Here is a 13,607-nt window from a genome sequence, read left to right as displayed (position 1 = left end):
AGTTTGTGACAGTGTTTGGACCACGATGACATCCTTCTAATCTGCTACTTCTAATCTTATATTAATCTAATATTAAAATTTATTTGAACTCTGTTTAAAAAGAAGTTTACACACAAATGAGTGAAATGTATGTGTACTGTATTAAATATATGAGGGTGATATGAAATGGTGTAATCTTAAAATATTTATCCAAAAATTGTTCTGGAACAGTGAATCCAGATATAAAAAGTATTAATTAGCTGAATCTTTCTAAACGCAAAAGTTGGGGGTCCCTGGTGGCCTGGTGTTTAAGTCTCAGTGCTATCACTGCTAAGGCCAGGGAGCTAACCCAGATATGGCACAGCAGACCTCTCCTGTCTCACCCACTGCTCCCCTTAGCACTATATTTCAGTAGGTTAGCCAGTTCTGCTCCCCACTGTCTCTGGTGAATCCTCTTATTCCCAACACCTCTGGCCAACATCCCAGTCCTTCTACCAAAAAAAAAAAATCATTAAAAAAATAAATAAGTGCAAAACTTTTTATTGAAAGCGAAAAGTTTTTGTCTTCACACTCAAATTCAAATAAAATGTTTTTAAGCAGTAAGCATGTAAATATGTAGTGAGTTGATGTCTGCTGTTTAGGTGGTATTAAAGTTAAGATGCTTTTCTCAAACTGTTAAAACATCACAATGTTTATTTTCCTAATATTCTAACTGGTTTCAAATTTTAAGTTAACAGCATTATTATTCTGTATTAAAGTTGCCACTGCCTACTAATTTCAGCTATTATTTTTATTTTTTACTCTAAAACCTTTAAATTGATTTTTTTTAATTTACCAATCAAAACAAATTATAAACTACAGGTTATGTATTTAAATCACTAATAACTAAAATTTACTTACTATTTATTCCACGCAAGTATACTAGGACTGACATGAATTTTAATATAAATCTTAATATAAATATTGGTGATATTATAGTTTTAATTCATTTATAACTACCACTTAATACCAAAGGGGGAGGGGGAAGAGGAAGAAATGAGGTAAATTAAGGAAGTACCAATTAATTTTTACTTTATGTGATGTTTTTTTTTGTTTTTTTTTTTGTTTGTTTGTTTTTTAATAGAGGCATGCTTTATTTATTTGTTTGTTTTTTTTGTTTTGTTTTGTTTATACATGCACTGGGTACAGTCAGAAGCGCGGGAGGGTGAGAGAATTCACCAGAGCCAGAGCGGGGAGCAGAGCAGGCAGAAGGACCGAAGTACACTGCTGAGGGGAGCAGCGGGCGGCAGGAGGGGTCTGCGCGCCATGTGGGACCCTCCTCCGGTGGCCGGGGAGCAGCTGGGGATCGAACCGGAGCAGCAGAGGCCGCGGGCAGCTTCGCAACCCAGCGCTCAACCGCTGCGCCACCGGGGAGGCCCTACTTTATGTGATATTTAGACATAGCAGGACCAGCTTGGGGGTTTTGAAAAAAACAAAAAGCAAGGAAATCTTGCAAATTCAGCTTGGAGGGGACAAAACACCTTCAAAAGGAAAGTCCACATTAACACAGGAACAAAGCAAGGAGTTTATAATATTTGTTAGATCATAATATTAAATGTCACTTCTAGGAATATTCGTTAACACAGAACTAGACAGGTAAGAAAAGAATTTCTAGCTGTTAATTGAAATCTCCCTGCAAAAAAAATTTCTATTTAGTATTTTCTAAAGACAAAATAAGAAGGGGCTTCCCTGATGGTATAGGGGTTAAGTCTTATGGCTTTCACCTTCAAAAGGCCAGAGTTTAATCACCGGACAGGGAGCTAACCCACATCTGGCTCAGCAGACCTCTCCAGTCTTGCCTGCTGCTTCCCTTAGCAGTGTATCTCAGTAGATCCACCTGTTCTGCTCCCCACTGTTTCTGGTGAATCCTCTCACCCCCTATACCTCTGGCTTATTCCCCAGTTCTTCTATGCAAAATTAAATAGACAAAATAAGGAGATTGAAAAGTGAATAAGGTACATTTCACAATTAATCAAGTTTTACATGATGATGCCTTCAACAAAGAGTCCCTGATTTCTACTGAACCTCTGGACAAATTCTCCCAGTTCTGTGGAGTGCAGAAAGAAAGGGCATACCCCTAGCAATGGCCAGAGGGGTCTACAGTAAATTACAAGAAATACTGAAGAACTCTTGACAGTGGGAGTGTTAAACATCTGGATAAGTTATTTACAGCAGTTGTGAGATCTCACTCTATTTAATAATAGAACAGACTCTTATCTGCCATGGAAAGGTTCTAAAGTAATGTTATTCAAAATCAGAACCAGATAGCTTCCTCAAAGTCCCTTTCAGAGCCACAGACCAAGAATTAAAGATACATTCAACAATGCCTACATCCAACAATACTCACAACAACCAAATACAAAATACAGCTTTCTGTAAAGCAAGTGCCTTTACTTAAGAGTATATTAAAAAGGTGACTTTCTGAGCAGATTTATGTGCTCTGCTAAATACCTGGCTCTTTTTTATCTGTTTTCTCCTTGCTACCACAGACCCGAAGTTACCTGCTTTTATTTTCTAAATTTAAATTTTAAGCCAAACCCTAATTAATGCATGGGCCCAAATTACTAAACTGACTTACCTAACCAGTTACATGACCTTGGGAAGTCACTTGTAAAATAAGAGGCCTTGCACTAAGCTCCACTAGTATGTAACCTCCATGTTCTGATAACCACTCTACTTCTAGCCCTGGGACATAGCAGGCATTTAATGTTTACAGAATGAAAGGTTCATTCCTGTCCCAATCTACAAATATAATATAAACAATCACTTTTTCTTTTTTAACAGTATGATTTTCACCTGTATTTTTTTTTCCACATATTTTTAAGGAGACACTGAAGCTGAAATTTCTTAAGCAGCAGCAACTAGAAATTTATAAAATTTAAAGTAAGGCACTTGTTTTTTTTTTAATTAAAATGGGTAAATTATACAAGAGTTAACAATCTTCACCCTGTTGGTTACACGTCCCTCTTTTTCATCCCCTTGAAGCTATTACTGCAGCCGATCCCTTTTTTCTTTGAAAGGGGCGCAGCTGGTGAGGTGAAAGAGCACTGGTCTTGTAATGAGAAAGCCTGAGTTCTAGTCCCATCTTTTCCATTAACTGGCTCTTTGGGGATATGACACTTCCCTTTTGGGGCCTACAAGGCTGCATTTGTAAAACAAGGGACCTGAAGTAATTATTAATTTCTAAATTCTTCTGCTTTGAAAAATCTACGATTCTCCTTTCATTCTACCTATTAGTCTGTTCTTAGAATAATCCCTAATCTTCCTCATTCTGTGCTTGTTACAGAATCATTCCAAACTTGTACAGGAGCATCAAAATTTGTCTTTTTCTTTCTTTCTCTTCTTATCCTAAAGTGACTTCAATCCTAAAACCATGAGTTGATCAGAATAAAATGCACTGTTTTCAAATAAATAAAGAGACATGGGTTCAAATTCAGACTCTAATGAACTGTTATCTCTAAAGTGCTGATGTTATTAACTACCTCATGGAGGATTAAGTAAAATGTATAAAGCACCTAATACAGTGTTTGACACATTTCGATGCTCAACAACAGTTAGCACTTTTCACTCTTTGCCCAGATGAAAAGTCTGTTTCCACTGTATACAGCAAAGATGATCAATGAGATGCACAAATGGCAGGTAAGGTTTGCAAAACTACAGGGACAAAAAACTGGTTAAATGTTCTCACCAGGTTTCTGTGTGTTAGAAAAGTATCTGTCAGCATTTCTGCCAATCAGTTTCTTGGGTAAAGCAGCCAGGCCCACCAGTTCCTCTTAAACTTTCAAAAGTAAATGAGGCAGCCTCCCCAGGCCTAATCCACAGGGCAAGAGGAAATGGAAACTTGACACAATTCTTCGAGATAATATGGATTTTCTGTATTTTACCTGAAAACAAATGCCTCATCCTGTCATTCATGAGAAAAGAAGCCAGTTCGAATGCTTTGCATGTGAATGTACAGGCAGTACAGCCATCATTAAAGTCTTCTTTTTTAAGATTTATTTATTTATGCATACAAGAGCTGGGGTATGGGGGTGGAGGGATTCACCAGAGACAGAGCATGGAACAGAACAGGCAGACTGACTGAAATACACTGCTGAGGGTGTTAGGGGGAAAAGAATGTCCTAAAGCTAATTCCATACAGGCTTTGTGGACTTCACTCCCACCCCAGGCCAAAGCCAAAGAGGACCCACAGCCAGAAACCTGTTCAATATCGGGACTATCCTGTAACAAGGGGAGTAGCGGGCAAGACAGAAGAGGTCTGCTGCGCCATGTAGGTTGCTCCCTGGCTGGCAGGGAATCGAACTTGGGCTGCAGAGGCTGCAGATTGTTTCATAGTGCAGTGCTTAACCTCTTCAGCCACCAGGGAGGCCCTATTTAATTTTTCAATCACAGGAAATGAACAGTTGTGACAAAGGAAACAACAACAGAAAAGAAGAAAATGTGTCAGAAAATGAAGATACTGTGAGCTTAGAATTACATTAAACCTTCAGAAAAACCTTCTGAGTTTCAAAACTGGGTCAAAAACTGGAAGCAATAAGGAGAGGAGTGATGAGGAATTGTAAAGAGAAGTTCATTTCTTAAAACAATTTAAGTTACTAAATTATATGGAAATTTTTTTAAATTCCCAAGCAAGGAATTTTTACTTCCCTAACATTAATTATTGATGCAGCTGGGTTAGTGGGTAACAGAGGGAACTAGATCAAGTGTGTGAGAATCTCGAAACCAAAGAAATCTTGTAATGAAACCCTTTTTTTTTTTTAAAGTGCCATCTTCTTTGCCCAAGCTACTTCAGCCCAAATAACTACTGCAAAACAATTTTAAAAATAACATTACTTAGGAAAAACTGTTTCAGAAGTCTAAGCTTCATCAGAAATGATCTGAATTCCTATCTCTATTTAAAAACCCAAACCCACTGAGATCTGAGATCTGTGTTCTTCTGTGATCAGGCCAAGCTGCTCTGTGGAACCTTTGCAATACACTACTATCCAATGATCCTGACCAAAATCCCTGCCCTAAACTGCCACTTTTTTCCTGCAAAGTAATTATTCACCAGCACTGTTGCTTCTGGTAGATTTTTTTTAAAAATTGCAGTTAAAGTCCATTTTCTCCCCATGTCCTCAAACTAAACAGGCCTAATTCTCTCTACCCAGACTAGAGGGTATCTCTAAGATATCTCTGATCAAAATCACTGGCCTAGATGACCTTAATTCACCAGGCCACTCCTATTTATCTGCCACCCAGTCCCCCTTTCTTTCTGCCCAGCCCCCTCAGTCAGACCATAATCCCTTCCCCCAGGCTAGTGCCCTCTCATTTCGGAGGATCTTGTCTATTAGTCAGTACTGCCTTTACCCAGACTTGGTGCCAGTTTCATTCTCCACTTCTAGTCCCCAGCACCCACTGCCTACTCCCTCCTCGGCTGAGATTCCTGCCTTGGCGCTTCGAACCGCTGTCAGTCCAATCCCCACCGCATTAATACCTGGCCTTATTAAAACTGGTCTCAGACCTTACCGCAGCTGAACCCCCTCCCCCTGCGGTGTCAATCCTTGTCATTCCAGGCCCTTGGCCAGGGCCTCTTCATTCTAGGCCCAGTCTGATCTACTCTCTGGTCCTTGGATAAAACCCAAACCCTATTCCTACCCCGAGTAGTTCTCTCCCATGACCCTAGCAAAGGCCACTACTCTGGCCGGCCCATCCCACTTTTCTCTGACTTTAAACCCGGTGCCTCCTCCACTCATTCAAAGAAGCCGGTTCCAGGGAATCCCAGATCGTAACGTCGCCACCAGCGCCCCATTTCTGACCCCCGCTACACGCGTCGTCCCCCCTTTGCACTCTCCGAGCTGGCGTGCCGGTCTCCCTCGACTCGGACACCAGCTTGGGACCCACACCCTCATCGCCATCCCCGACCCCAGCCCGCAGAAGCCTCGGAGATCCCGCCCCATCCTGCAGCGCAGACCTCCCCGAGCCCCTCACTCCCACTCAGCGCTCCCCCGAGGGTCTCGCCGCCCACTTGACCCCAGCTCGGCGACCACGATCCCTAGGGAGCCACGGGCCCCATTCCGCTCCTCTCCGCGCCGCCCCCGCCCCATTAGAACCCCCGCCCGACACTCCCGCCGCCCCCCAAGCCCAGTGGGGTGTGTCCCCTCCCCGAGGAGCTCCCGCTCGCCGGCTGCTCCCGCAGGGTCACTCGTGCCCCTCCTCACCTCAGCATCCACCACCTCGTGGTAGGCGGGCGGGGGGTCGAAGCCACCCCCGCCTCCAGTGCTCCCGCCGCGGGAGGGCCCGCCGCTGCCGTCCCCCCGCCGTCGCCCGCGGGCCCCCGCCGGGCCCGGGGCTGGGGCCGCCGCCGCTGTCCATGGGCTCGTAGCCGCCGTAGTCCAGGCCCGGCCGCTCGTTGGTGAGCAGCGCCACGGCCTCGTTGATGTCGTTCTTGGCCAGGCGCAGGGCCTTGCGGATGGTGGCCGGGTCCGAGAAGCCCATGCACAGCAGCGTGGTCATGTGCTGCTCCTCCTCGGATTCCATGACTCGGGCCTCCCGGCCGCGCCGGCCGGCGGGCGGCGAAGCTGCGGGTCTCTGGCCTCGCGGGCCGCGCGGCGCTGCCTCCGCGCCGCCCCCGCGCCCGGGCGAGCCCCTGCGCTCCTGGCCTGCGCGCTCCGCAGCCGCCGGGCCAGGTTGGGTGCGGGCGTGGGCGCCGCGAGCCGAGCGAGGGCGGTGGGGCGCTCAGGCGCGGCGGCGGCCCGGCTCAGCCCTGCGCGCCGCCATGTTGGCCTCCTCCTCCGCCTCCCCTCCCCGGCCCGGCCGCGCCTCCGCTCCCGGAAGCGGCACGAGCTGCCGTTCACTGGGAGGCTTGGGAGGCGATTTTTTTTTTTTTAAATAAAGGAGCGAAGGGAGGAGCCGCGCCGCGGAGTGTCTCTACGGTGAAAGGGCTGCGGGGAGGTCCGGGCGGAGGCGAGGGAGGGTCCTCCGCGTCGCCGCCGCCGCCCGCCCATTTCTCCAGCAACAGGTTCCCCGGGAGCGGGAGGGGCGGCTCGCCCGGGGCCCGGAGCGGCCGGGCCTGCTCAGCCCTGAGGCGCGCCCTCGCCCCGGCCGCTCGCGCCTCCGCAGAGCCCCGCGCCGGGATTCGCTTGCCCCGGCAGCCCGAAACGCACCCCATTTTAAATGGGAGCCACGCGGCCGCGACGGTGATCCACCGCCACCCGGACTCGAAATGCACCGCGGTCCTGAGAGAAATTCACCGGCCTGACGTACCCCTCAGCGCCCACAGAAAGTCTTGCCCACACGGGCTGAAATTCACACCCACACGCTCTGCGCCAGGTCTTGACTCAGCTCTCACTGAAAATCACCCCAAACCGGCTGAAATTTACTCCCAGCCCTTACTTCTGCTTCTCACCACCTTCCTCCTACAAACCTGACCTAACTCTGTCAGACACACTGAACCCCCCCGACCATCTGAAACGTAGCTTTATAGCCCGATTCTAAATCCCAGGGCTCTAGGAAAACCCCCAAACTCAGGCAGCACCCTCTTTCAGTTAAAAGGTCCTTTGAACACTTGAGGCTGCTTCTATCCTCATGCGGACCCATCCTCTTTACTGCAGCGTCTGGCTCAGGAATCCGTCTTTGTTTCTGCCCTTTGAGGACCGGGTCCCCGGGTTCGTTTCTAATTTTGAGGATTCCTCTTTCTCCTTGGAGGGCTGACTTCTTCGCTCTCTGTCTACCGTTGGCATTAGCGCTGAGGGGCCATCTCTGTAGCTCTCTTGACTCCACCATCTAAGCCCTGTCCCTTGCTATTGTCTTCTTTCAGTTTCCTTTCACTCATGCTTTTCATAGGTTCTGTCTTCACCCTCTCCCAAGATCCTGATGCCTTTTCCTTATTTTTTTTATCTACTTGTGAGCTTCGTTCATCGATAATGCCCTCACCCTGGTTTCTTCCGGAATCCCCCAGCTATCTCTCTTTTTCATCCCTTCAACAACTCCGCCCCCCCCCTTGTCAACCCAATACTCACTAAAATCACGTACCCCAAATCATGAGTTTCAAATGGCAGTACCCAGAAGTGTTACCATCTTTTCTGTTGCCATCTTTTTCTCTGGCCATAGACCCATCTTGCCTTATACTTGCTATCTATGTTTAGAAATACCAGCAATTTGCTTTACAGGGTGAACTGAACGCATCACATTTTCACATTTAAATGTTGTTTATATTTAATGAAGTAACCCTATTTGTTGTACTAATTAAAGGCTAGATTACAGACCGAAGACCCGGCCTAATAACCAAGGGAAGTAAAGTCTCTTAATTTGTGAAAAAAATAAAAATCCTTCTTACATTTCTGACAACAAAAAGAATCTGCTAAAGAGGAGCACCTATAATTGAATCAGAACACAACGAATACATTAAAATAAAGCTTTATTTAGTGTCATCAACTACTAGGTACTCAGTGATGTCTTAAACACTTACCTGTGGCATATGAAGGGCAAAAGTAATCTAAACCCCACAGGTGGAGTACATGCCAATGTATTTAACTACTCAACAAATGTGTACCAAGTAATTATCAGTTTCCAGATATTGTTCTTGGCACTGGTGATGCAACAGAAAATAAAGTAGACAAAATTTGATGATGGCAAAATGATGACATTCAGTTTTGTCTTGTGTTTGAAGAGTTATGTGACTAAATTAAGAAGTGTGTACAGGGGGAGAGAAAAAAAAACAGGTGAAGAAAAAATTGTTTGCCACTAAACTTTGAACTAGAACCCAAAAGGTAATGAGACAGAGCCGACCAATTCGATGGCACAAAAAAAGACTGAACAGTGGCAGGTTCATAGTACATGACAGAGGAAGCTGTTTGAGCTGAGAGGAAGAAGCAAAGAAGGAAGCAGAGAGAAACAAAGTCTGTTATAAAAACTGGAAAGGAGCCACAAAAAGCTACAAAAAACAAGGAAGGCCATTTTTGAACCGGATCCTGCAGTGGCTGAAAAGCCAGAGTGTCATTTGAGGATGCAAGTAGTAGAATCACATTTTTCTGCCTGTAAGAGAGCCCTTTAATCTCTGTTGTATTGGGGTAACAGGAGGGGCCTATGGTATGAATATATATACTTTCCTCACTTATGTTTTTATTACTTTTGCAGTAAAATCTTGAAAATGTTATAAGAATCTCTCAAAATTAAAGTACATCCAATTCATATTTATGTTTTTCTAGAAGCTTCCAGAAGAAAAAAAATTAGCTAGTCTATAAGAGAGGTGTAGCAAATTGTCTTGAAAACAAGATATGAGGGTTTTCTAATATTATTTTAAAAAATATTGTCTATTTTGAGTGAGACTGAGGATTAGGGAGACAACTGTGAACAAGACATGCAACAGTTTCTGCTCTTTTAGAACTTATATCTTCAAAGGCAGATAAACAAATTAGTAGTAAATAATCATAAAGTGTGATAGGTGCTTTGATAAGGGAATTAATTTCAGGATGTAAGGGACAATTTAGAGGGTAAATTACTGTCTAGGAAATCGAGAAGTTTCCCAGAGGAAATGATCTTAAAACTGTAATTTGACAGAAAGTATAATCTGATGGGGGAAAAAAAAATACAAGATGAGAGGGGATACTTTCAGAAAAAATAGAAACTGCATGTGTAAAGACCCTGTAGTGAGTGAAAGGAAAGCAATTTAAAGGAATTGGAGTATGGCCAGAGTGTAGCATTCTAGAGAGGTAGTAGTGAGAATGGAATTTGGAAAGGCAGAAATACACCTCATCTGAGAGAGCCACTTCAACCATGATAATGAGTTTGAATTTTCTTCTCAGGGAAAATGAGACATTAATGTAGAAGAAAGATTTTCAAAAAATAAAATACTTGATGTTAGATATGTGCATTTTAGAGAGATTTACCTAACTGCAGTATAAAGGATGGTCTAGAAAGGAGGAAGAATAAAGGTTGGGAGAATAAAGGTTGGGAGTCGGGAGACAAAACCAGTTAGCCTTCTTAGGTAACAACTTTGAAATGAAAAGTTGAGTTTCATTTTCTTTCTACATTCTTTGTCTTTTGTTGTTGGTTTTAGCAGTTTTACCATCATGTGCCTCAGGGTGATTTTCTTTGTATCTTCAGTGGAATTTGTAGAGATTCTTAAATATCTGACTTGAGATCTTCCATTAGCTTGGAAATTTTGATCTTTTGTTTTTTCAATTGAGGAGTAATTGACATATGACATTATTAGTTTCAGGTTTACAACATGATAGTTTGATATTTGCATATAGTGCAAAATGATCATCTCTATAAGTCTACTTAAAATCCTTGACCATACAGTTAGAATTGTAATTTTATTTTTATTTTTTTGAGGAACTTCCCATTATTTTTTAATATATTCTGTTTCTGTTTCATTCTCTATTTTCTCCTGTCTGCTATTTTCCATATCTCCATCACCTGTAGATCTGTTTCTGTTGTCTGATTTTTCTCTTGATTATCAGCCAGTTCTTATAAGCGTAATTTAAGAAAATATCTGGGAATTATATTGTGTATATTGTTTAAAAACTATATAGCTGACCAGAGGTTCTAGATGTTATCTTCCTTAGAAGGGGACTTAATTTAACTTCTGATGAACAAGTTAATCTAGATATTTGTGAGAGCTGGTCCATTTGGTGTTGGCAATGATCACTTATAAAGCTGCAGTCACCTGAGAAGTTGGCTGGGGCACTTTGGCAATCTTCCACATGGCCTCTCTTTCTACATAGTGTACCATTCTCCAGGGCTTCCCCACATGATGCATTCTCCATTGGGATAACCTATACTTTCCATGGAGCCTGGGTTCTGAGAGAAAGAATTTCAAAAGTGTAAACCCCAGTAACCAAGTGCTTATCCCCAAAATCAGTGTGAGAAGAGCCACCTAAAAGGTATAAACACTGGAAGATATATTCTGTTGAAGGGGGTTGGGGAGCAGATGGGGGATGTTGGAATTGGGAAGATACATATCCATGTAACAAATTACCATCCTAAATGAAAGCCTAGAATGTCTACCAGCACCCCTCCTCTTCAATGACTCTTGATCTCCAAGAAAGCTGATGCCTTCTTGGCTTAAGCTTGGCGGCAAGCTTAAGAAGGGTAACTCCGAGGCCAAAACACCTAAGAAGGGGAGGCCCCACTGCAGCCGAAATCCTGTCCTAGTTAGAAAAATTGGCATATTCCCAATCTGCTATGTATCCAGAAAGACCATGCACAAGAGAAAGTATTCACCAGCTAAATCCTGGATTAAAGGAAAAAGAACATGCTTGCACTGTCACAAAACCAGTCAGTGGTGACAAGAATGGCCAGGACCCTAATGGTTACACTTCACAGAATAACTAGATGCTATCCTACTAAAGGTGTGCCTCGAAAGCTGTTGAGCTACTGCAAAAAACCCTTTAGTCTGCTTGTGAAGAAAGTGCAAGCTAGCATCACCCCTGGGACCATTCTGATCATCCTCACTGGGCACCACAGAGGCAAGAGCGTGATTTTCCTGAAACGGTTGAACAGTGGCTTCCTACTTGTGGTTGGACCTCTGTCCCTCAATCGACTTCTCCAAGTAGAATATTTCAGAAATTTGTCATCACCACCTCCACCAAAACTGATACCAGTGGTGTGAAAAATCCCGAAACATCTCACTGATGCTTACTGTAAGAAGAAGCTGTTAAGCCTGACACCAGAAAGGTGAGATCCTTGACACAGAGTAGAAGAAACACAAGATCACAGAGCAGTGAAAGGTCGATTAGAACACTGGACTAGCAAATTCTGCCTAAAATCCAAGCTATTCCTTAGCTCCAGGTCTACCTCCGCTCCATGTTTGCTCATACAAATGAAATTTACCCTCACAAATTGGTTTTCTAAAGTTCTTACAAAGAATCTAATGAAATAACTGACCAATTTAAAAAAAAAAAAAAACAGACACAACAGAGAAAGAGGAGATCTTTAAAGATTAGGAAGAAGTTAATATTTTGAGAATATTTTCATGGTCTAAGAAAGAACCCCCATACCCTTTAGCTACCCCTCTTTTCTTTCCTCCATCCCCTCAAAGCTAATCTTTGTTCTGTCTCTATGGATTTGCCTATTCTGGAAACATCATGCAAGTGGAATCTTATAATATGTGGTCTTTTGTGTCAGCTTTTTAAAAAACATACTATACTGTTTGCAAGCTTTATTCATGTTGTGGATATCAGTACTTGTGTCATCAGCACAGTATGTATTAGTACTTCATACCACTTTATGGCTGAATAATATTTCATTATATGGAAATGCATTTTGTTTATCCTTCTATGATGGACATCTGAGTTGTTCCTATGTTTTGGGCATTAATGAATAATGCTGCTGTAACCATTTATGTAAAGGTATCTATGCAGACATAGGTTTTCATTTCTCTTAGGATATAACTAAAAGAGGAACAGCTGCATCAAACGTCAACTCTGTTAACTCAAATTGTTTTCCAGAGTCTCCAAGCCATTTTACATTCCCACCAGCAGTGTGTGAAGGTTCTGATTTCTCCACATCTTCTCTAATATTCTTATAACTTTTTGATTACAGCCATTGTAGTGGTTGTGAAGTGCAGTCTTGTGATCTGATCTGTTTCCCTGCTGACTAATGTTGACCATCTATTCATGTGCTTATTTATTTATTTTCTTTGGAGAAACATCTATTTCAGTCCTTTGCCCAATTTTGAATTGAGTTGTCATTTTTTTAAGTTGTAAGATTTTTTTTTTATATTCTGATTTCAAGTCTTTCATGAGATGTATGATTTGCAAATATTTTCTCCCATTCTGTGGGTTGTTTTTCCACTTTTCTTGGCAGTGTCCTTTGAAACACTCAAGTTGTAAAATTTTAATGCAGTTTCTTTTTTCTTCTATTGTCTGTTCTTTTAATGTCATTCCAAGAAATCATTGCCAAATCAAAATTTGCCTAAGTTTTCTTCTAAGACTTTAATCGTTTTAGCTCTTAAATTTAGGTATTTGATCTATTTGGGGTTCATTTTTGTTTATGGGTTGAAGCAAAAGTCTAATTTATTCTTTTGCATTTGACTATCTAGTTGGCCTAGCACCATTTGTACTCATTAAATGATATTTTACCCTTGTCAGACCTCAATTAATTATGAATATATATTTGTTTCTGAATTCTCAATTCTCTTTCATTAATCTATGTCTGCCTTAATGCCTGTACCACACTATCTTGATTTCTGTTCTTTTGTAGTGAATAAATTTAAAAATCAAGTATAAGTCTTCGACTTTGTTCTTCTTTTCCAAGATTATTTTCACCATTTTGGATCCCTTGTAGTTATTACTGATTTTTAGAATCACATTGTCATTTTCTACAAGGAATTTAGTTTGGGTTCTAAGAGGACTTGCATTGAATCTGTAGAGTGGTTTGGGGAGTATTGAACAACAATACTTAAGTATTTTAATGCATGAACACAGGATATCTTTTGCTCAATGCATTCCTAAATATTTTACTCTTTCACTGGTAGAAATGTAAATGGAGTTGTTTCCTTAATCTCATTTTTGAGTTGTTTGATTGCAAATGTATAGAAATATAATTAATCTTATATATTGATCTTATAACTTACCTTACTGAACTTGTCTATTAATTCTAAT

At 42.3% G+C, this 13,607-nt stretch overlaps 1 protein-coding gene and 1 pseudogene across 1 annotated transcript in view; one reads left to right on the top strand and one right to left on the bottom strand.

Annotated features, from left to right (window-relative positions):
• USP24 (ubiquitin specific peptidase 24) overlaps positions 1 to 6,578 on the bottom strand; it is a 138,493-nt gene extending 131,915 nt beyond the window's left edge. The window contains 2 exon segments of the mRNA XM_037499421.2: positions 6,219 to 6,309; positions 6,311 to 6,578. Coding sequence (XP_037355318.1) covers positions 6,219 to 6,309; positions 6,311 to 6,537 — 318 coding nt within the window. The 5' untranslated portion in view covers positions 6,538 to 6,578.
• A 4,476-nt stretch (positions 6,579 to 11,054) lies between these two features.
• Positions 11,055 to 11,856, top strand: LOC119236802 (60S ribosomal protein L6-like; annotated as a pseudogene).
• Positions 11,857 to 13,607: the final 1,751 nt, after the last annotated feature.

Source organism: Talpa occidentalis, unplaced genomic scaffold, assembly GCF_014898055.3.
Source record: "Talpa occidentalis isolate TD23 unplaced genomic scaffold, MPIMG_talOcc4v2.1 talOcc4.9, whole genome shotgun sequence".
In the NCBI taxonomy this organism is placed as follows: Eukaryota; Metazoa; Chordata; class Mammalia; order Eulipotyphla; family Talpidae; genus Talpa; species Talpa occidentalis.
This window is presented reverse-complemented; position numbering and strand designations above follow the sequence as displayed.